We start from the raw sequence: 21,555 nt of genomic DNA, 5'->3' as shown, positions 1-21,555 counted from the left end.
ATTATCGTTCATGTTGGAGTTTTTGTGGCCTCCGTGTATTCTTTTGATTTAACTCAGCTTTGCTCTTCAACAAAACTGCTGAAAGAAACACGTGACTCTTTAGCTGCTTGATTGTTTTTATCTTTTATCCGTTTGTTGCCGTGCAGGTAACACCAATTGGACTGTTAGAGTTCTTTTACTGGAAACAGCTGCCTGCCACAGCTGGAAGAGATTCTGGTGGAGAGCATTCAGAGTGAATTAAAACAGTCAAGTCACAGGCCACAAATCAAAACTCTGTTCTGAAAGATACTGAAAAGGTCAGAGGAGAACTGCAGAGTTACTGCAACCAGCCGCCCTCCACGTCAGAATCATTTGATGTATGGCGAATATAAAAACACTGATTCTGTGGCATTAAACTTAACGATGCATGTTGAAAACGTATCGAGCAGGCATCTTTTGTGTCTCCCGTTTTGCAGGAGAAAAGCCGTACATCTGTGAAATCTGTGGGAAGAGCTTCACGAGCCGGCCCAACATGAAGCGCCACCGCCGCACCCACACCGGAGAAAAGCCATACCCGTGTGAGGTGTGCGGCCAGCGTTTCCGCTTCTCAAACATGCTCAAGGCCCACAGGGAGAAGTGCTTCCGCGTCACCAACCCCATGGTTCCCGACGGCAATGGTGACCCCCTGGGCCTCGACCGGCCCTTGGCGCCACCCGCTGCGGACTCTTCCGGTCAGGCCCAGCTGGGCACGGCACTCCCTGCCACGTCCGTGACTACACCCGCTGCTGCCTCTAGCCCCCACCCCCTCCACAGCACCCAGCTGTCCCTCCCCCTGCTGCACTCCATGGGGGGGCTGCCTCCTACCCCGCATTTACCCCCGCCGCCTCCACTGTTTTCTGCTGGTAGGATGAACTCCAACAACTAACAAATCTCTGTAGCATTGAAAGCACTTTGTTACTTTTTGTTTTATTGTTTTTCTTTGAGCTTTTAAGAGGACTCCTGCAGAGGGAGAGTGATGCGCCTCAGTGACATTTACACAGAGGAGAAGAACAGAAAAAAATGCTACATGGAGGCCTCGTCAAAAAAAGAAAAAAAAAGGAGAAAAAAAAGAACAAAGAACACACACACATAGTAATAAATAATAATTTTTTACTCTGTTGAATACAATAGATAACCTCAGAGTCCAGTAGGACATTTCACCGTTACTTTTCGACTCATAAATTTCACAGATGTGTCCTGCTTTCATTTGGGATTTTTTTTCTGACAACTCGCCTCTCTCCTGAGCCTTGCACAATGTATTGATTGTAGCATCTTTTACGAAATGGTAGGAAGCGCTTCCTAAATCTCCACTCATACTGGGATCATGAGTAGAGGGAGAACCACGTGGTAACGAGAAGAAATGATTTATTTTTTGTTCTCGGCCAAGATGTAGCGAGCGGTTCTGGTCAGACCCAGCAATAACCAAATGCTGATTTGTCTTTGAGCGTATACATGTATATGGCGTTGCCAATAACCAAATCCTGTTAGCTCACCTGCTATAGTTAAGTAATGTAATTCAGCATTTATAATCGATCCTGCACCTTACATTTAACTCCAGTGATATTTAAAGTGTACTCCTAACCGTCTTTGTTTTTATTATTGTGAATAGTGTGTAATTCGTGGCACGTTACGTCATTTCTTTTCATTTTTTTCTAAGGACTTAAGGAGAAGTCGGCCGTGCAATGCAGCGTGTGGCGTTCGTGATGGTGTGTGTGCGTGTTTGAGATGTGAGGCAGAGACTTGAGATAACAATCGTCAGATCAACGTTTAGCTAATCAACATGCGAGCTTTCCCGAGTCAGGAGATGGAGTAATTTGTCGACTCTAATCTTTTTTTTGTTTTTTGCTTTTTTTTGGCTTACATTAAGCAGGCGTGCATCGTCTCCTGCGAGATCTGGCTATGAGATGTTATGGCACTTTTCTGTGACTTGTTAGTAAAACCTGATGTACTCTGACCTACAATATACGTGTAGGATGAAATTGAGTGTTACTGCTATTGTTATTTACTGCTTATTTTCCCAACTAAACACTGTCTGTGTGTTAGATGAGTGTAGGGAGAGCAATGTTCACAAAAACGTGCTTACGTAGCCGAATCAAATGGCCACATTTCATTGCAATCTGATGTAATCCGTGTTGTGAAGTGATAAATACTAAATTATAATCTAACAATTAAAATTCTTAAAGAGTACTGGCAGAGATACATTTTTGGCACATCAGATGTGGCCACTAAAAGGAGCCCTTAGTGTTGAATTATATTATAACAGAGTGATTTATTTTTGTTAAAACAGTAACGTGTAGCAGCTAATTAAAACTGGGGAAGCACAGCGTAATACCCCTGAAAAAAGGCTTTGGCTCTGTGTACACTTTTGGCTATTGTGTGTCATAACCATAGTAGATCTGGAAAAAAAAAATCATGATCCGAGTATAAACTGCTTAAAGGAATAGGTTGCAATTATCTTTATTTGCGTTCTTGTTGAGAGCTGAACAAGAAAATTGGTACCACTCAAATATCTTGACTATTTCTTAACCTGCACACCATAGTGACCAGAAATTGTAATTTTTTTTGTACAAATTTAAGATATTTTACTTGTGATTTTTGCGTCGAATTTCACCGACCACTTCATTAGCTACACCCGTAAATTGGTCATTCATGCAAAGAGCTAATCAGCCCGTCACATGGCATGTAGACATGGTCAAGACAACATGCTCAAGTTCAAACTGAGCATCACAAAGCTGATTTGACTGACTTTGAACATTGTATGGATGTTGGATTCAGACGGACTGGTCATAGTATTTCAGTCTGAAAAAGACTATAACATGAAAATATCAAGTGAGCAGCAATTCGAGCAGATAGCACTCAAATAAGCACTTGCTCCTAACAAGTTGTGCAGAAGAGCATCTTTAACATATTAGCAGCAGAAGACCACACTGGGCGGCACTCCTGTCAGCTAAGAACAGGAAACTGGATACACGGGCTCACCTTTGCCATTTGGATAGCAGGGAAGAATTAGGGATAAGGAACATGAAAGCATGGATCCATTCTACCTTTGGTGCTGGTGATGTAATGGGATGGTGGATATTTTCTTGGCACACTTTAGGCTCCTTAGTAGGAACTGAGCATTATTTAAACACCACACCCTACCTGAGTATTGCTCCTAAGCATGTCCATTGCTTCCAGCAGAATAACATGCTGGTTCGAATGATCTCAGACTGGTTTCTTTAACGTGACATTGAGTTTACTGTAGTCAAATCCACAGTCACCATATCTTAACAGAGGTCCAATAGAACACGTTTGGGGTGTGGTGCAACAAGAGACTCATATCATGGATGTAGAGCGAACAAATCTCCAGCAACTGTGTGATGCTGTCATGTCAACGTTGAATCTGTGCCATGAAGATCTAAGGCGGTTCTGAAGGCAAATGGGGTCCAACAACAACTAGCAGGGTGTAACTAAAGAAGTGGCTCGTTAAAGTATTTGCACAGAAAATGCAGAATCTGTAGGCAAGTGACGAGGCTTTTGGTACCAGAATCATTCTGGTTTTCTTCCAGTAGTCATCAATTCCCAAGAAAGAAAGCATATGCCAAAATGCAGTTTCGGAACCTTTGTCTTTTATCATTTAGTCAACCTTTAGGAAGCCGTCACCTAGATGTGCTGGAAGCGTCAAAATACTGTCAGTTTTCCCCAAAGGTTAAGTTAGCAGGCTAGTTTTTGGTTTTCCTGACTGGGAGAGTGTCACTATCCTCGGTTTTATATCAAATCAATTTAAGAGTGGTGCCAATCACTTCATGTAACTCCTATTTGAAAATTAAAATAAGAACTCTTGTTTGACACTTCAGTCGATTTTGCATTCGTATCGGTCTCTGAATACGCACTATCATTCTGCTCCCGCTCACTTTATCTACTTATAGCCTAACTGTAGTATGGCATTAACCTGTAAATATTGTTAAGATGTGCTTCTTCCTTGTGATTTATTCCTCATGTTTACATTCGGAGAGTCAGTTGAATGTGCCCCAAAATGTGTTCTGGCTGGTACTATGGAAAGTTGGAATTTGTGGACATGCTTTTGTAAATGTAATAAGCTGTTTTATATTTTAAAAAAAAAAAAAAAGCACCTTCATGTAGTCTTATGTCTAAGCTCACCCCCTATGTATTTCTTCAATTTCCACGGTTAAACCGTTAGGGCCACGTCAGACGTAATTTAATAATGGTACACTTTGTGTTTTTCTTCATGTGTCCGATACCTGTTTTGTATTTTGGTTTGCTGCTTTTGTACAGAGTCTTGTTTGAGACTGCCCTTTAAATGATTTAAAAGTGTAGAGTTCTTGAACTTAATGTAACTGAACAATATTCTGGCTGTGATTACAGTGAACTCCAGGATTGGAAGTGAGCTAAAATGAGACATTTGGAGCACTGTGAGGAGGTAATGGCCAACACTGTCAAAGTCAAATGAAACTTTATTGTCATTCGTGACCATACAGTGAATAAAACTCCTCGATTAATGTGCAGAAGAATCTAAAGACATAATAAGACATATAGACATATATGAAACATGCCAGTTAAGATTTAATCTGGTAGGCTGATTGTTTAGTGCTGTTGCTCTCTTGTGGCAACTCGGTAAACTGCACTCCAACCCTTAGATGTACATTAATGTTCATAGTATGTGTCTCGTTATCATCGAAGAAGCATGTAAAAGCTCAAAATTGAGATTTTTCCCACTTCCCTGTTTTAAGAAGCACTAGCCCAAGAGACAACATTGAGATACCGTGGTTACAGGTTGTGTGTTTGCCTTACATATGGAGGGATTTGAATGTTTTTGCGTTATGGATAGTGACAGTAGCTGACAGTAAAGGAGGAAGTATAGTAGTTTATACTACTGATTTATGCACTTTTGTTTTGTGTTTCCAGATACAAGGTGAAAATGGGTAGCAGACATGTATAAATTGAAGTAAATTCCAGCATTAAATTCCTTTTAGGTTTTTTTTAAGGGTTTTTTGTTCAGTGTTGGTCTGAGTTTGTGGTTAGTAAGTTGCACCTTAGTTTTGTTTCCCTGAATAACTTTACTTGCTTGTGGTGTGGCATGTGGCACACCGAGGATGACTCTGTGTTATGCGTCAATCCGCTGGTGTTTCTGCATTCTGGTCAGTCTCTTTAATACTGTCCCACTGTTTAACAAGTATCCGTGACTCTTCCTTGAGGGTGCAATCAGTGCAGGCGGTTTCTGACTGGTTTGCTCACTTCCATTATCAAGAGAAATTACTCTTAGGTGTTTCCACTTTGCCTCTGTTGAAGGGACTTAATATGTGACTATTCTTTTTCATTGCATGAGAAAACATAAGGGAAGGACGGAGTTGCCAAATTCAATTACGAGAAAAACTTTTAGTGCACTTTATCCTTCAATCTAGTGGAGATACAGATATAGTAGCAGTTTCCTTGATCCTTCCTTTCCTTAAAATACTTCCTTGCCTTAAAATGGGAAATTATCAAAATGCAGTTATTGACTAAATGTGTCCTTGGCAATGTTCAGTCCTCTGAAGTGAAATTTAAAGAGAAAAGGGACATCAAAAGTGTACCTGTGTGGAATCAGACCAAGAAACCGGCTGTAAATAAAGGCTTCCAAGCATGCATAGGATAGGAAATCAAAATTCATCATACTGCTCATATTTGAAATGATTTGATGATATTTAAAGCTCAAAATAGTGTATTTGTGCTAAGAATATATTTCTTTTATAACACTTGCACATTGTATCAAATATAGTATAAAGTGGAGGACACAGTAACCAGAGGAATTTGGGTATAAAACTCTAAATTGACTTGTTAATCCTCCTTTGTTTGTTTTTGTGAACTAGTCTTCCTTCAATCCAGCTGCAAAGATAAAGGCCATCTGTGACATCAGAACAAGACTTCAATGAGTTGTAAAGAGGAAATGTATCAGATATGGACATTTATTATCCCAGATATTACCTAAATTGTGAAAAATGAATTAAACAGGCTGTTTTATTATTATTTTTAAGTGTTTTACAGTGAAACGGCAGTAAAGCTACGATTGTTAGACATGAAAAGGGAAATGTTGCACAGTGTGCAGGAGTCCTGTATTCCAGGCAGGTTGACTCTATGTATTTTGATTAGCCAAATTCTAATTTACTAAGGCTAGCAGCCAAAGGCTTGTATTAGGTTAGGCAAAGGTGGACCTGTCCTTGTCCTTAAATGAAGGTTTGTCAGTGATTAAGTGCGTGCCTAGACACCACGGTGACTGTGCATTCTGCAGTGCACCCAAGGTTGCCACATAGCAAACTGTGAGAGTGGCACTTCGGAGAGTGCTCATGGGATTACTAAGGCTACGTTCACACTGCAGGTCTTAATGCTCAATTCCGATTTTTTGATCAAATCCGATTTTTTTGTCTGCTCGTTCACACTACAAATAAAATGCGACAGCAAACGCTCTCTAGTGTGAACGCTCAAAGCGGCCCGCATGCGCAAAAGAAGATGTCACACACAACGCGCTCTGTTTAGACCCAGAGCAACAGTATTGTTTGACTGATGGCCCTTAATATAAAGACTTCGGTCTTCACGTTTCCCAATTTTTGCTTTAAGTTATTTTGTTATTTACATAATAATGTAAATAACCTAATAATGATCCTTATTGCCGTTTAAGAGAGGAGCGGTGCTTCAAAGGATAGCTGTAGATTTCTGTCAGAATCTGCAGATTATACAGTACAAATAAAATGTTTACGTTGTCTTCCCAACAGTTTCACTGACATCTACACTGGATGGCCAGGAAGCGTTCGCGATGTCTTCTCGGGCGCTTCTCTGGCGCTGATAATTGGCTTCAGTCTTGTGTCGGTGACGTAAAAGGCGGATTTAATGCGACTTGACCGTTCAAACAGCAGTCGCTTTCTAAAACATCGGATATGTATCGGATTCAGTACCACATACGAAAGTGACCCAGATCGGATTTGAAAATATCGGATTTGCGCCGTTCACACTGTCATAGCATGATCGGATATGGGTCGCATAGGGTCAAAAAATCGGATTTGATGCGCTTTCGCCTGCAGTGTGAACGTAGCCTTAGTTAGGTCTCTCTCTCTCTCTTTTTTTTCTTTTGAAAGCTGCTAATGATGAAGTGTGTATCCAAAAGAATTTTATTCTGTGGCCTTCACCTTCAAGAAAAGTGTTGGAAATATTGCTGTCTTATTTTAGAAACTGAAACTCATGATGGATATTGGAGAGAAAGTATTGTATTTCTTTTTGTTCTTGAGTAAAGAGTTGATTTTTTTTCTGTTAAATCTGTTAGTGTTTGGGTAAACACATGGAGCCCCAAAACTGACAAATCTAATGATACCAAAAAGTAGCATTGTTAGTGCAATACAAATGAGATTTTAAGAGGTTTCACTTGTTCGAAACCACTCGAATATGGACAAAAGTAATTGACCACACACAAGGTGTAATGTGTAGGTTGCCCAGTACTTCTGTCCCAACAGTCTATATTTGGTTGGGTTCTTAAATTTTTTGATTGAGATGAAGCTAATTACCTCCTGGTTTTCACTAATGCCGCACACATTTCCACTAATTGTGAACAAGAAATTGTGTCAAATTTGATTACATTTATAGACAAAGGATTCATCTATTGTGGAAAAAAATGACAAGATCTAAAGCTTTTTATAAAACTTCAATTTACTTGGTTAAACTTTGAAAAGCTAACATAACAGTCTAAATGCTAGCACAAAAATAGTCTTTTGCAGTCTGTTGTGATGTCAAATGGCAAACTGTAGATTGACTATTACTAAGAAACTTTGTTTTTGAATACCTGTTGGCAAAAGAATAGATTGATTAACACTACTGTATGTAATGCTGGCTGGCATAGTTTCATGATAGCTGCCTAGCTAGCCAACAATCCTTGTGGGCACTGTTTTCAGCTAAGCTAGCCACAAAGCGCTCTAAGTTACTCCACAAGTATTACATGAATTTCAAATTAGTCACTGCCATTAACAAATACTCATCCATATTTATTATATATGCATTAGGAGAATTTAACACATGGTGAGGAAAATGAAACATCAGTAGGTCAAAAAGCCTGAATGAAGAAAAACGAGCACGTGATTTGGCAAATAGTAACTGCAATAGTAAAATGAGAAAACCACAGAATACCTGACTGAATTAAATAACTTTGTGTTTGTTTTACTGAATGTTTTATGTGTGTGTGTGTGTGTGTGTGTGTGTGTGTGTGTGTGTGTGTGTGTGTGTGTGTGTGTGTGTGTGTGTGTGATATTCCTCAATTCAGGTTAAAATGAATCTTTTGCTACCTTTTGGCAGTTTGAGGGCTCCATATGAACTAAAAGTGGGAAACAAGTGTAATTTTTGCATGAGAAAGTTTAGTTGTTGTTGTTTTTTTTTTTAACATATGTTTTATGGTGGCTTTCCCCTGTTTTTGAGTGAAGCTACATGTGATGGTAACCATAAGCATCAATGCCATAGTCTATTCAAAGCTGTATTATTCACATTCGCATCACATTGCATTTCCCTTACTCATACTGCAGCGGTGTTAAAGAAACCATAATGTGTACTGTTATTTGCTGACTCTCTATAATGTTAACACTACAACTTAGTTAACTCTGGTGTACAAAGCCCATGTGTAGGCAGTAGTCGTCACGTTCAGCTATGATAAAATACTAAAAACAGTACAAGGACAGTAGTGTCTAGAGGTGCTAATAACATTAGACTGTATTTTCTGTCTTTTATTGTATTATTGACTAGTGTTTACTGTCTGTAACACAACAGAGCGTAATGAAATCATTTCAATATTAAACAGTATAGATATATTATTGCAAATTCAGATGTCTTTGTGTTTTGTTTTTTATATTACAGTAGTGCTTTTTTTTGGCAACTTTGCTGCCATCTGTTGGGAAATGCTTATATTTTCCACTCGGATTTAGACACTTTAATATTTTGATTTATTCCACACAGTGCAACAGGTGTCTTTAGGTTACTGACTCTGTAGTTTTAGTCTGAATCAGATTTAAACTTGTAGAAAGACATATATAAAATTATTATAGATCAAAAAGAAACAAAAAAACAAATCCACAGTATTAATTTGTTATAATTAGAAAAGCTACAACAAAAAATCAAATGCGTAAAATAAAACGGAAGAGAACAATGAACACATTGAGCTGAACATTGATGTCTGTGGCCCTGAACCGTTCTTTGGACTCTGGTACAACAACTGTGAACTAAACAGGTTCATGTTCATAAACGGGGACTGGAGGGGGTTTTACATCTTGGTGAGACGCAAGGTATTCAGTCGCACCCCCAAAACTGAAGCCCCTGAGGCGTACTTGATTTCTTTCAGGATCCCATTCCACTTCTTCTCCATCTCATTATACCTGAGGAGGTTAAGAGACAGTCGTCATTGTTTTTCCCAGGGCTCCTATCTCCCTCATTTGCGTTTAAATTTAAGTAATTAAATATCCACTATGAACTGAAGCAGGACGGTGGCATCTTATGTTGGGTTCACTGAGTAACATTTTAAATACTAACACAATTGAGTAAATACTAAATATAATTAAGATTACAGTTGTGCAAAGACAATTTAACAGTTGAAATAACTTTTTTTTTTTTTTAAAGTCTGTTACGATCTACCTCCAGATGTCGTTCATCTCTTTAGGAAGAACCTCTTCGCTGTCCTCTAAAGGCATCATGGCAAAACCTCCAACGGCGTAGAGGGAACCAGCCAACGACACGAGATTCAGGGAGCTACGTTCCTGAGGAAACGGCACAAAGTCGGACCACCTGCACCGCGTTAACACACACACAGAAAAATGTTCAGTTAGATAAACCATTTAGCCACAGTTTTATTACATTTATTATGATGTGTTGTAACTTTACACTGACTGTGTGCTTTACAACAGATAATTAGAAACAAACTAAACTAAAAAATAAAGTAAAAGAAAAGAAATATAAATATAGGAAACTCACTTGTTGGTAGCGATATCATACACCTCCATAGTGTCTGTCAGGCCGTTGTCAGTGACGCCTCCTGCCACGTATATTTTGTTTTCATGAACGGTGGCTCCACATAAGGAGCGTGCGTGCTTCATGGGCGCGAGCTCCTTCCATTCAAAACGCTTGGCGTCGTAGGCACACATCTTCTTTAGACAGCTCCTTTTTACAAAAGGGACAAAGACTCACAATAGTGACCTCTGAGATAAAGAAAACCCTCCTTTAAATCCTGAAGCCTTTTAGGGTCACACTTTTAATATGAACATTAATATTTTGCTTGAAGCATGTACTCACTTGTTGTCTCCCTTTCCTCCAATCACGTATACAGTGTCATTATGAGATAATGTTGTATGGCCGTAAACTGGGTATGGAATCGGCTCTGATTCGCCCCATTTAAAGGATCTGTGAATGACAAAACACATTATGTAGTTAATTATTAAGGATGACAAACTGAGTGCTTTTTCCCTAAAATTTCATACATGAACTCAAGGCTGTACTCACTGTCTGTCGTATACCAAGACTGAATCCAGCATGTGCTCCTGCTCCTTCAGCTCCTTTCCTCCCAAAACAAAGATGGAGTTCTCAGCCTCGCCCATTCCAAACAGAAAACGGGGAGAAGGCAGGGGAGGCATGCCGAGCCAGTCGGCACTGACCGGGTCGTACTGTGGTCACAGGAGTCAAACATTTGTAAATGTTTACAGTGTACAGAACTACAGTGTAGAAAAATATTTGCACTGAACTATATTTGTATGTGTACCACATGTAATTGGAAGTTTTTCATCTTCTCTTTTCTTTCTACAAACTTTGTCTTGACGTTCTCCTACCTGCAGGAAGTATGAGCACAGTGGATCATCCTTGTTCTGTTCATCAAAGAATAATCCTCCGGCCACAAAGATCTGGTTCTCCTTGGTCACCAGGCTGGCGTGGTTTTTGGGAATCTGTGTGGAAAGTGATGCCAGAAAGCAGTCGTTCCCCGTTGGGTCGTAGGCCACAGCGCCAGCATCATTAACCATCAGGATCAAGTCTCTGACAAACATCCCAAATCGAAGATTATCATTCAGGATGCTTGGGAGAAGGCCCTCTTCATCATCTTTATCTTCACTCTCTCCATCATTCCCTGCTCCACCATCCTCCTCCTCCTTGCTTTTTCTTTTTTTAACTTCTGGCATTTTCCCAGCGTGGGCATCCTTAACCAGCTGGAGTTTCTGCTGCAACTCGGGGTTAGAGGAGATAAGTTTGTGTTTCTCCACTTTTTCTCTCAGATAGTCCTCATTGACAAGACGCAAACGAATGCAGTCCAACAAATTCGGCAGCTCTTTCTCTCTGGTCTCTTTGTTCCGGGACACCCAGTTCATCAAAGCTTCAAATACCTCCTCTTCTGTCTCTACGTTTAGATTGTCATTTGATAAAATGGCTGCCAGCTCACTGGGAAGCAGCTGGAGGAATTCTTCATCTCTGGAGATGAGCTGAAAGCGCTCGCAGGCATAGTTTCGAGCAGAGATGGCCAATCTGGGACAGTCCAGCATCAAGCCGAGCCTGAAGATAGCCAGACAGTTGCTGAGGCTTAGGCGCTTTTGTAAGAAAGACACACATACAGTGAAAATTGAAGGGATCTGGTACATATTAGCGACAGCAAAGATATCCTGGACATTCTGCTCTGTCACATTGATCTTGGAGGTGTACAGATACTTCACGATGAGCCCCATGACACCTGGCTCCACATCCTCCAGGATAATTTCCCTCTTTTTGCTCTCGTCCAGGTCAGAAAGAAAGATGGAGCGGAAGTATGAGCTGCAGGCACACAGAACGAGCCGGTGGCAGGGAAACTCTTTGTCTTTGATCTTCAGCACACAGTCGACCAGCTTATCATTCTCCAGCAGGTCATAGAGGCCATCCTGGAGTAGAGTCTGCTGGTACAATCTGGGCTCATCCGCTGGGTTTATAGGCAGAGCCATCGTTCCTGGCAGAAGAAGTATGAAGAGCCTTTCAGGGGCTAAAGAAATCAAACAAAATGTATCTCCTCTATAACTAAGCTGTTCTAGTTTCTAGCCTGGAAAGAGGATTTAAAAGAGACACACCAGAGACAGCCCACTTCCTCAGCTGTCCTGACCCTTCAACTGAACTCCAACTGGAGGTTTATTTATAGACTGGGTGCTTGGTGTAGAGCAATGGGCTTTATTCTGGAACTTGAAATGTAATAGCCATGCTTCCCCTTGTCCCACCTCGAAGTCCACACCGACCCACTCCCAGACAGCTGACACACTGCTTAATGGGAACTGTGTCCAGCATGAGTCATGGCAGACCCTGGAGTACATGGTTTAGTAGGCTTCTCTGAGGGGGTCATCTTAGCATTTTGTAGCATTACATACATGTGACGATGACTCTGTGGAAAACAGAGGAAACTCTGAAATGACTAATAGATTTATTTTAATACACAGAATGTTTAACATAGTGTTCTTGTTCATTTCAAAGAGACAGTTATAAATAAGGATTTGGCAATATATTTGTTCAGCTGCTCTTTTAGACCAGTCTTTTTGCTAAGCTAACAGTTCTCAGTTTATTGGTGATCTGATAGGCTGCCACTACCACTATGAAAATTATTGTTTTCTAAAGAGCTGAATTAGTTTAAGTGTTGTTAAGAAGCAATTTATTTTATTTGAACAGAACCAAAACACTTTCACTGAAAAAGAAAGGCATGTAATAACCCAGGTAAAATGGGCCATTTAAGGTTTGACTGTCTTAGCTCTTTAAAAGCTGTCTTTAAAAGTAAACAGTACTTAACATTTAGCATTTGATGTGATTCGTCTGAGATTGCAAGGATGATGGTTCATTTTGCCACAGAAAACTCCATGGTGAGTGACCTGACTTGTTAAAACTTACTCTTCAATAATAAGGTGAATAAGAACCAAATGAACATCTAGACATTTTGATTCATAATCCATGTTGTGCTGTCCTCTGCCAGAAAAATGCAGATAATTTTCTAAATTAAGCAAATTTGTATGAAAAAACATTTTTAATTACCAGCCCAATTTACCCTCATGTATTAGATAAAATGGGTGATTCATTTCAGGTAAAGTGGGCCACCCTCTGAGTTGAGTTTTTTAGATATTTTTAAAGTTCCCCATTTTAAAAATATTTTGATATATTTCTTATTCTATGTCTTACATTCCATTTTCACATTACACTACCTGAAAAAAGGATGAAAGAAACATGTTGATATAGAAGTGATAAATGTGACAGACATCAAAAGTGTTTTAAAAATACAACTAGTGGGTAGAGGAAAGGATGAGAGGGGCTTTGGCTGAGTACAGTGGGACATTTTCACTGATCAGCTGAACCATTTTACCCTGAACACTGCTCGTGTCAAAAAACATGGGACAGCTAATGTCTCAAAAGCTGTAGAGGCTCAAACACTCATGTTTTATTGCATCAGTTTAACACAAAAATATTAAAAACATTTCAGGTAATCATGAAAACACAGTTAAATGTCACACATATTTTTTTTCTTAGTGATTTGCCAAAATTACCTGGTAAATTTACCCTAACAAAAAAAGGGAACCTCCGCCGTTTGATGTTATTAAATCCATTTTATTGCCTTGTTCTGGTCAGAGCAGTGATTCACCACAGGTGTCTGTAGCACTCCCTCCCAACAGTATTCAAAGTGTTTTCCATGTGGAAGCAGCAAACAGGATTCAGTGACAAAGTGCTGATGTAATGCAACAGAAATGGCTCACGGTACTATGACAAGACTCAACACTGACTCATGTAGTGTAAAAAGCGCAAGCAGTTTCATCGGAGAGAACAAAAACCTGCATAAACACACAAAGTACAAATGTTTTCACTAATCTTTACTTTTGCTCTAGACCAATCACAGTCCCGACAATGTAGTTTTATTGTTAGTCCTGGTTAGTATACAGGTGAACTTCACAATATGTTACAGTAAATATTCATTTACTGTAATTTTTTTTCATTAAGTTTTAAATTCTCCCTTAGGTAAAAATACTTAAAATTTTATTTACAGCGAGCTTGTCTGCATCCATTCAAACTCATAATACTGTTAGCATTTGGACAGAACTCACAATTTTCATCATTGTAACCATTCGTTAAAAATTAAATATCTACTCTGCTTTTTCTTTGCTGGGATCTGCGACTGGCTGAGCAGCAGTGGGTGCAGTTGCAGAGGTGGTAGGACTGGTGGCAGCGTTTGGAGGCGGTGCCGGTGGGAGTGGATCGGGATCGTCCATGAGTGCCTGTCTCCTCTCTTGCTCCTTGATCACTTGAATCAGACAGTAGGTCACAAACATGACGATGATGGTGGTTATGGGGAAGCCTGGGAAGGTAATTCCTTGTTAATAAGCTGGTAAGAAATGGCAAAGTTGCCTCATAATTAACAACCAAAATCACCTTTTAGAAGCAGCCGTTTGGCAACCAACTTTGCAAAGTCCAAACTGTTCAAGGCCAGAATGTTGTACAACACAATGCTCCAGAAGTTAAAAGTGTTGAAGATGGCTCTGATGCGCCGAGACATCGCTTCTGACATTGCCATCTGCAAATCATATTTATATACAACATGCACGTTAAATCCCTTATCCTTTATAAACTGCTTATTGATGTGTACAAACAAACTCATCTGACCAACCTCAAAAGAGCTAAATGGCTCCACGGAGAAGAATTTGCCTGTCCACAGCTCAAAGTTGAGACCAAAACAGTTCAGGAAAGCCCAGACCAGGACCACCTGACAGGGTCCCAACCAGAGGATGGTGATGCCGAAGGTGCACAGTGTAGCCACAAGCTCCTCCACCATGTTCTCGTGCTTTCCACCCAGGTAATTATACACATACCTGTGGATTAGGGCTTCATCAGAACCTTTGCTTTTCAAATGATTAACATGACTTTAATATTGGTGGCCTTTTGGAGACACTCACTTGCACAGCCAATCGTTGATCCCTCTGTCGAAGTGACTACAAAACAAAATCAGCTTTAGTACTATAGAATTATACCACATGTACGCCTGGAACCACTCACTTGTGTTCAAGCCTCACTCACGTTTCAGCAAACACATAGAGCATGGTGATGCATTTTGGTGGTTTAGGAGGGTCAAGGTGATCCAGTCTGGATACCGTGTTGATGACTCCAAACATCACAGCTGCTTTCACCCAGTCATACACCAGGTTAAAGTAAGCCAGCCCCACTGGAAACAATGCAGTGACATCAGTTCTGCTGCAAGTTTCCTTTCATCTCAAATAATTGAAATTAAAACTGGAAATTTTTCATGTTAATGTTTGTTTGCATAAAGTCAAAGCTTTTAATTATATGTTAATGTTCAGTCTTCATTTGTGCTTTTTTTTTTGCATGCCGTTGGGTTTAAAAATATTAAAACGGGAATTTTCGTGAAGTGGCACAGACCTAGAGCCCAGTCAGACAGGTGCTTCATCAGCTTCAAGTCAGTGGGGATGGTGAGGATGTACATGAAGTGGAAAAGGATGTCCACTACAATGATGACGATAAGGTGGATCACACCGTGCAGGTTGATATTCCACATCTCCCGCTCTTTCCTGGTAAGGTCACACCTGTTGACCTGCAGAGGGCAGCAAACACACATCACAACTACGGAAAAAGCCAGAAACTTTCAGCCTCTGCAGACAACAGGCCCTGTTATTTAGGGATATTTTAAACGTCAGATTTTTTTTACTGATGGCGACATAAATGCATGTAAACTTTACATTGTGTGTTCTAAATATCTTCATGAGCAGTAAAGAAAAGTAAAAGAAACCATCAATTTTAGGTCACACGATCGTCATACTTAATAATTTTGTAACCTGTAAAGAATCAAATTCAACTTACTTGAACATAAAATTTATCAAAAGTCATGATAGGCCCGAAATAGAAGAAAGGGAGGTAGAAGTTGTACTTGAGCAGCTCCAAGATGTTGTAGTTGCCATCTTTTCTTTCACAGTTCTCCAGAGCAAAACTCATACAACGCATGATTGTAAACCCACATCCTCCATAGAAGAAAACAGGACGCAACTCAAAGTCCCCTTCCACAAAACCTGCCTGTTTAGAGAAGACATGGGGAATCGACCATGAGAAATGTATAGACAATACACTGAGGTGTTTGGGTGCCAGCAGCTTACCTGCCAGGAAATGAAGGGTTCACACTTGAATGTAGCCAGCGTACAAAGACCAGTGACGAAGCAAAGCCAGCGGATTTTCACTAAAGAGATGCTGTAGAGCAGGATACAGTGGGAGAGGATGAGGGTGACATAGGTCCAGCCCATGCTGGTCCACACAGCAAGCAGGCCATACACCATATATACCAAGGACCGATACTGTGGGACAGAAAAATGGTGTCACCCTTGTGGTTTAAAAGTTTTCATACATTCATCATGGGCATGAATATCATCTTTAACGAGTGAATGATACATACAGGGTCACTTAAATCTTTGAAGGTTCTACAGTGGTTTTTAACTTGATGAACCCAAGAGATATAAACTTGCTCCAAAATCAACATCCTCTAGCTCAACTGAAATTTACAGCAGCCCACATGGACAAGCCAAATATCTCATGGAGAATAGTTTTTATGCTCAAATAAGAAAAAGATTGAGCAATTATAACACATATACAAGAGGTATGTTAGGACGAGTAAAGTTGAGGCTTTCAAACCGAAGAACAATGTCCCAAGTGTCAAGCATGGTGGTGGCAGCATCATGCTCTGGGGATGTTTTGGTGCCACTGGTACTGATACATTGCACAAAGTGGACGGAACAATGAAGACTGAGGACAACCTCCAAGTTTTTAACCTTCACCTCAACAACCAAACGGTTAAAACTTAGAAGCAACTGTGTTTTATAATGGCTAAAGCAGGCTAACATTAAGCTTCTGGACTGGCCTTCCCAAGGGGTTGACCTCAACCCTGCTGAAAATTTTTTAGACCACACTTAAAAGGCAGGTTCATGCAAGGAAATCAGACGATTTAAATGAACTCTTGTGCACCCAGTTCTTGTTTTTAAGGTCATTAAAGATGTATGGTGTTAGATCATACCACCCTGGGAAAAGAGCAGCTAAAAAAAACAAAAAAACAAATAAAAGCTCAGCTGTGACAAAGAAGATTTTGAGGTTGCCAGATAATGGTGAGAAATAAACTTGGGTTCATTGCAGTTCAGCGCTTCACTCAGATTATTAACACTAGCAGTAAATATTGGATCTGTCCTATACTACATTAATCCGCCTACAGAAGCTCAATGAAAACAATCCATCAATCTGTCAGGAGAAGCACCTGTGGAGCCAGCATGGAGCAGATCTTGGCAAACAGCACATGACCAGAGAGCGCAAATATGATGTGGTCTCTAAAGGTGGAAAACCACATCAGCCACTCGAAATCTGCAGTTTCCTGTAGACCAGCGAGCACAACAATATTAGAAATATGAGAACACTTCTGCAAACAAATGATGACAAATGAGCTGCATTCATTTTCTTACCATTTTCCTCCCAAAGTAGTACCATCCTGGCTTCACGCTGGTTTTGAAAGTCTTTCTGTTTGCACTGGCTAACAATGGGACAATTGGGGGGGGGGGGGGGAATACAACATTTTATAGTTTGGTACAGAAGCCAAGTGTTTCTGTGCACCGTGTTTTCTTTTCTTGCCCTTGAGTGCAAATGACAAACCTTTGCTAGATTGACAGTGAAACAAATGTAGGCCAAACAGAGGGACTATTTTCTTCTTGTGCTCGGTGGTATTAATACCGACACCTGTTCTCCTCAGCGTGGTCTACATAGCTCAGACTCCTCAACCTTACACTGTGACACTTCCCCCATATGTATACTTCACAGTGTATTGTCTGTACGTGACTGTGCTACAGTCTCAGATGAACTTTGCATTCGAGGAATCTAATGTATGCTGATCAGGAAAAAGAGGAAAATAATTTAGTCAAGCTTTGTTTTAGTCCTTTTTATGATTTAATTTGCAAGATAATTTGTTTATAAAGTATAGATAGTCTAGGATAGAGTCACGGAATTAATATATGATTAACTAGTACTTCATAGGTATTTCTATGCTATAAATATAAATAGATATCCTTTAAACAAAATGGTCTTCTTAGTAGTTTTCTGTCACCTAGTCCTGTGCTGGTTCATCATATTCTGTACACGTTTAGTTGTTGGTCACCTCTGGCTCAAACATCATTCAAGAAACACATGTGACCAACAAGCAAGCAGAGGGAACTAACCAGGAGCTAGATGCAGATCTCTGGCGTGTGGCATCGACCGACAGGTCCACCTGGACTTTCCAGTTTACCTGGGAAGAGTACTCACCCAACTCTAACACTACACTGGTCCTTTTGAAGTTGAGGTTCTGATTAACTCTGTGTGTGTCTGTCTTAAGCTACCCCAGAATATGAGAATTGACAGCATGTGGAACGTTGCACATATTCCAGTCGAAACCCACTTAGTCCAGTCTGTTGTACCCCCTTCCAACCCCCCTCCAACCATCTGGGTCATTGATGGACAGCTTCCCTACACAGTTAGTAGCATTTTGGATGCTTCTGTGCAGAAACTCTTGAGAGAAATTTGCAAAATTTGTTTAAAGACATTCCTGTGGGAAAAATTAAGCTGTGGACTTACCTGTTAACCTGACATCAGACCTCGTTGTGTTAAAGCTTTCAGATACAATTCCTGGTATTTCATTGTTGTAAATAAACCTGTGAACTTTTAACTCAGAGTCCTAAGTTTGAATCCACCTGCACCACCAGTTAGGACAGTTTTCATTATAAATGACCAAATACAGTAGGCTTAATATTCGGATGCTCTTTTTCTGTGTGCATGTGTGTCAGTGTGTTAACTCATACTCACAACTGGACACCTCAAAGATCCAGCTAGTGGCCCAGAACATGGCCAGACACAAAACAGTGTTGTAGAAATAAATCTCATACTTGGGAAGAGCAGCTTTGAGCCCCATGGCGATGCAGTCAGGACAGCACGGAGCTCCGGAGGCTCCTGAATATAAACCACAGAGAAGTCAGAGTACTTTAATCTGTCTGTCACACCTAAAACAGGCGGTGCCAAATAGCATTCCTGAGTTATCCTGCCTACAGTAAGACACATATGCCAGAGGTTCATCCCCTTTCCCCTGATGTTATCTTTTATTTTGGGGATCCTTTGGATCCCAGTCACTGCTGTACTACAGGAAGGGTGGCACATTATTCTTCATGAACAGCTGTAATCCTAAAAATAAACTGAGCCTCACAAAAAGTGTCACAGTCCTACTGCAGTATTTGTATGAGGGCATTTATTACATTATTTTGCATAACCCAACTAAAATAGACCTCTAATCCATCGCTGATTCTAAATTTAGGTAACTGTCATCCGTGAACTTTCTGTGACACATTATCAGAGATGGAAAGTAACAAAAGCCATTTGCTTCCTCTTAACCTGTGACTATCACAGAGGACTTTCCACATTTTTATTGTACTTATCTTTGTACATTTATCAAATGGATTAATAACTGCTAATTTTAAAGATTATTAGTCCAGCTGTCAACGAAGTTTCCACATCCGTTATTCAAAGGAAAGCAGAGCAGTAGGATTTTTTATTTTTTAACACCTCAGAGTAAAAAACCATCAGTGTTGCTATTAGATCACTCTTACTAACACATCAGATTTTAAATAGTACTTTTAAAATGGTATGTTGTTTTTTCTGGTTTATTTACACTTAGGTAGTTTAAATTGAGCAATTCTTAAGCTTTTTGGGACCAGGAACCACTTATAGGATTGCAGTTTTTGACTTAACCGATGATTTACTCAAGGATTTCTCTATGCTCACAAGCTAGCTAGCTGGCTAACAAGGTAAGCTGTGTATAGCAGCAGTGGCTGATTGCACCCTGAGATCTACGAATGACTTCATGACATGATTGGTCACGATGCTGTTGTATCAGAGTTTCTAATAGTCCAGTGATAACATGGGAAGAATTAAGTCACATGACATGCTGGTTTTACTGGCATTAATTAATCACACTTTTCATAGTCGCCATGTTGAGCGGGGTGGAGCTGACAGAGGAACTGAGAGACACTGAAATACCATAGGAGTCATGACTTTTCTGTTACATGGGAGGCCTGCCCTAAAACATATTGTATCATTATTATTTTTATTATTGTTAATATTATTAGTAGTAGTATTTTGACTCTAATAGGTACCAGAATTTGCTTTAGTAAGACTAGAAACTAGCAACTAAGGAACAGTCAGAGTCAGCTATAGCAAAAAATCAGTTAAACCTAAATGAACTGTATTAGTAGGCCTGGTCGGATAGTTTAATATTTGACGGTTAAACGTATCTTACAAGATCATATTTGATTTGATTTGATTTGCATCTGCATAATAAACTGCATAATTCACTATAAGCATGCCCTCCTATTGTGCCAAAGAGTGGTTCTTTTCACTATTTATCTTTTGCTTTGTGGATTCTGATGCCTCTTCTTTGGTACAATAAGAACCTGCTTTCTCCTCCTTATTTAATATATTCTGTTCCAAAAACCTTGCTGTATAATGCCTGATTTTAAGCTTCAATTATTTAAGAATATTGTTTCTTTGACTTGTTTGACACATTTCTCATTTCTCATAAAAAGGTGGAGGGTAAACTGACCGATTAGAATTTAAAGTGCAGCTGCTGCTATTTTTAACTAAACGATTTCTCTCTGATGAATTGCAGCTTAGGCTTGCACACAATGAAACAGCTACGTGTTGCTATAAGAGAAAAATCAAACTCAGCTAAATGAAGCAACAATGAACTACAGTAAAACCCCTTCCTGCTTTCTCTTCATGGTGTCTGAATGAGATGCATGCTGTTGAAATGCCACACGGTCATGCACTTCAGTTTGTCCTCCACACCACCTGTTGTGATACTGACCTTGATCGCAGTAAGCCCAAAGTAGTTGTTAAAGAAAATTCAGATTGTTTCAAAGGCACTTTAAAATGTCACATAAAAAAAGAACATGGAAGGAAAGGTAAAGTTTTGCATCTGCTGTGCTTCCACAGAGTGCAGGTCAAGCTGCAGGTCCATCTGACTCCCTGAGAGGGAGCTGCCACCCGTTAAAGGTGACATGGTGTATTTGTACTTTGTCCACTGACACAGGGGGGGCGGAACGGGAGGACTGCTAAAACAGTATAATAGACTATGAGCCACACAACATTGGACATGTATTCAGGTCGCCTATATTTGCTAATAAGCAGCAAATAGTTAGCAAAACTCACTCAAGCCATATGTCGATATTTTCACATTTAATACTGAAAAGTCTGAAGTTGAAGCCCTCATTATATTTACATAGTTACATGTACTCATGTCTGCATTGCGTCACACTGCTTAACATAACATACTTTGAAGATTTGAGGAACTATTTTTACTGTCAAAAGAAAAAAGACCCAGATATTTTATCTGTAAAAAGATTTTCCATTCTACATGTTGCCAGGTCTGTTTTGGGATGGTCTAAGCCTCCTGCAAATTTGAGCAGCCTGAAGCTCCGTGTCTCAGATTCTAACAACAGCTCACTGGGAGAT

At 39.9% G+C, this 21,555-nt stretch overlaps 3 protein-coding genes across 3 annotated transcripts in view; 1 reads left to right on the top strand and 2 right to left on the bottom strand.

Annotated features, from left to right (window-relative positions):
• Window positions 1-8,848, top strand: part of zbtb47b (zinc finger and BTB domain containing 47b) — a 33,550-nt gene extending 24,702 nt beyond the window's left edge. The window contains exon 6 of the mRNA XM_085468330.1: window positions 456-8,848. Within this exon, the coding sequence (XP_085324456.1) occupies window positions 456-904 (449 nt within the window). The 3' untranslated portion in view covers window positions 905-8,848. The remainder of the gene's footprint in view (window positions 1-455) is intronic.
• Window positions 8,849-9,094: 246 nt separating this feature from the next.
• klhl40b (kelch-like family member 40b) lies at window positions 9,095-12,120 on the bottom strand. The gene is made up of 6 exons (XM_085468331.1): window positions 10,836-12,120; window positions 10,513-10,673; window positions 10,306-10,413; window positions 9,988-10,173; window positions 9,652-9,801; window positions 9,095-9,395 (listed from the first exon to the last, which is right to left on the bottom strand). Exons 1-6 carry the CDS (start codon window positions 11,964-11,966, stop codon window positions 9,284-9,286), a joined length of 1,848 nt encoding a protein of 615 aa, XP_085324457.1. The 5' UTR covers window positions 11,967-12,120; the 3' UTR covers window positions 9,095-9,283.
• A 1,280-nt stretch (window positions 12,121-13,400) lies between these two features.
• On the bottom strand, window positions 13,401-21,110 carry hhatlb (hedgehog acyltransferase like, b). Its single transcript, XM_085468332.1, has 12 exons — window positions 20,909-21,110; window positions 18,859-19,002; window positions 17,490-17,557; window positions 17,288-17,401; window positions 16,146-16,340; window positions 15,856-16,065; window positions 15,418-15,589; window positions 15,058-15,202; window positions 14,937-14,972; window positions 14,651-14,852; window positions 14,416-14,557; window positions 13,401-14,341 (listed from the first exon to the last, which is right to left on the bottom strand). The coding sequence occupies exons 2-12, from the start codon at window positions 18,962-18,964 to the stop codon at window positions 14,130-14,132; spliced, it is 1,602 nt and encodes a 533-aa protein (XP_085324458.1). The 5' UTR covers window positions 18,965-19,002; window positions 20,909-21,110; the 3' UTR covers window positions 13,401-14,129.
• Window positions 21,111-21,555: the final 445 nt, after the last annotated feature.

Source organism: Copadichromis virginalis, linkage group LG9 (genome assembly GCF_057382275.1).
Source record: "Copadichromis virginalis isolate Kocher_CV1m ecotype Utaka linkage group LG9, C_Virginalis_male_GT1.1, whole genome shotgun sequence".
NCBI lineage: Eukaryota > Metazoa > Chordata > Actinopteri > Cichliformes > Cichlidae > Copadichromis > Copadichromis virginalis.
Note: the sequence above shows the minus strand (reverse complement) of the source record. Positions and strands in the feature narration are given on the sequence as shown.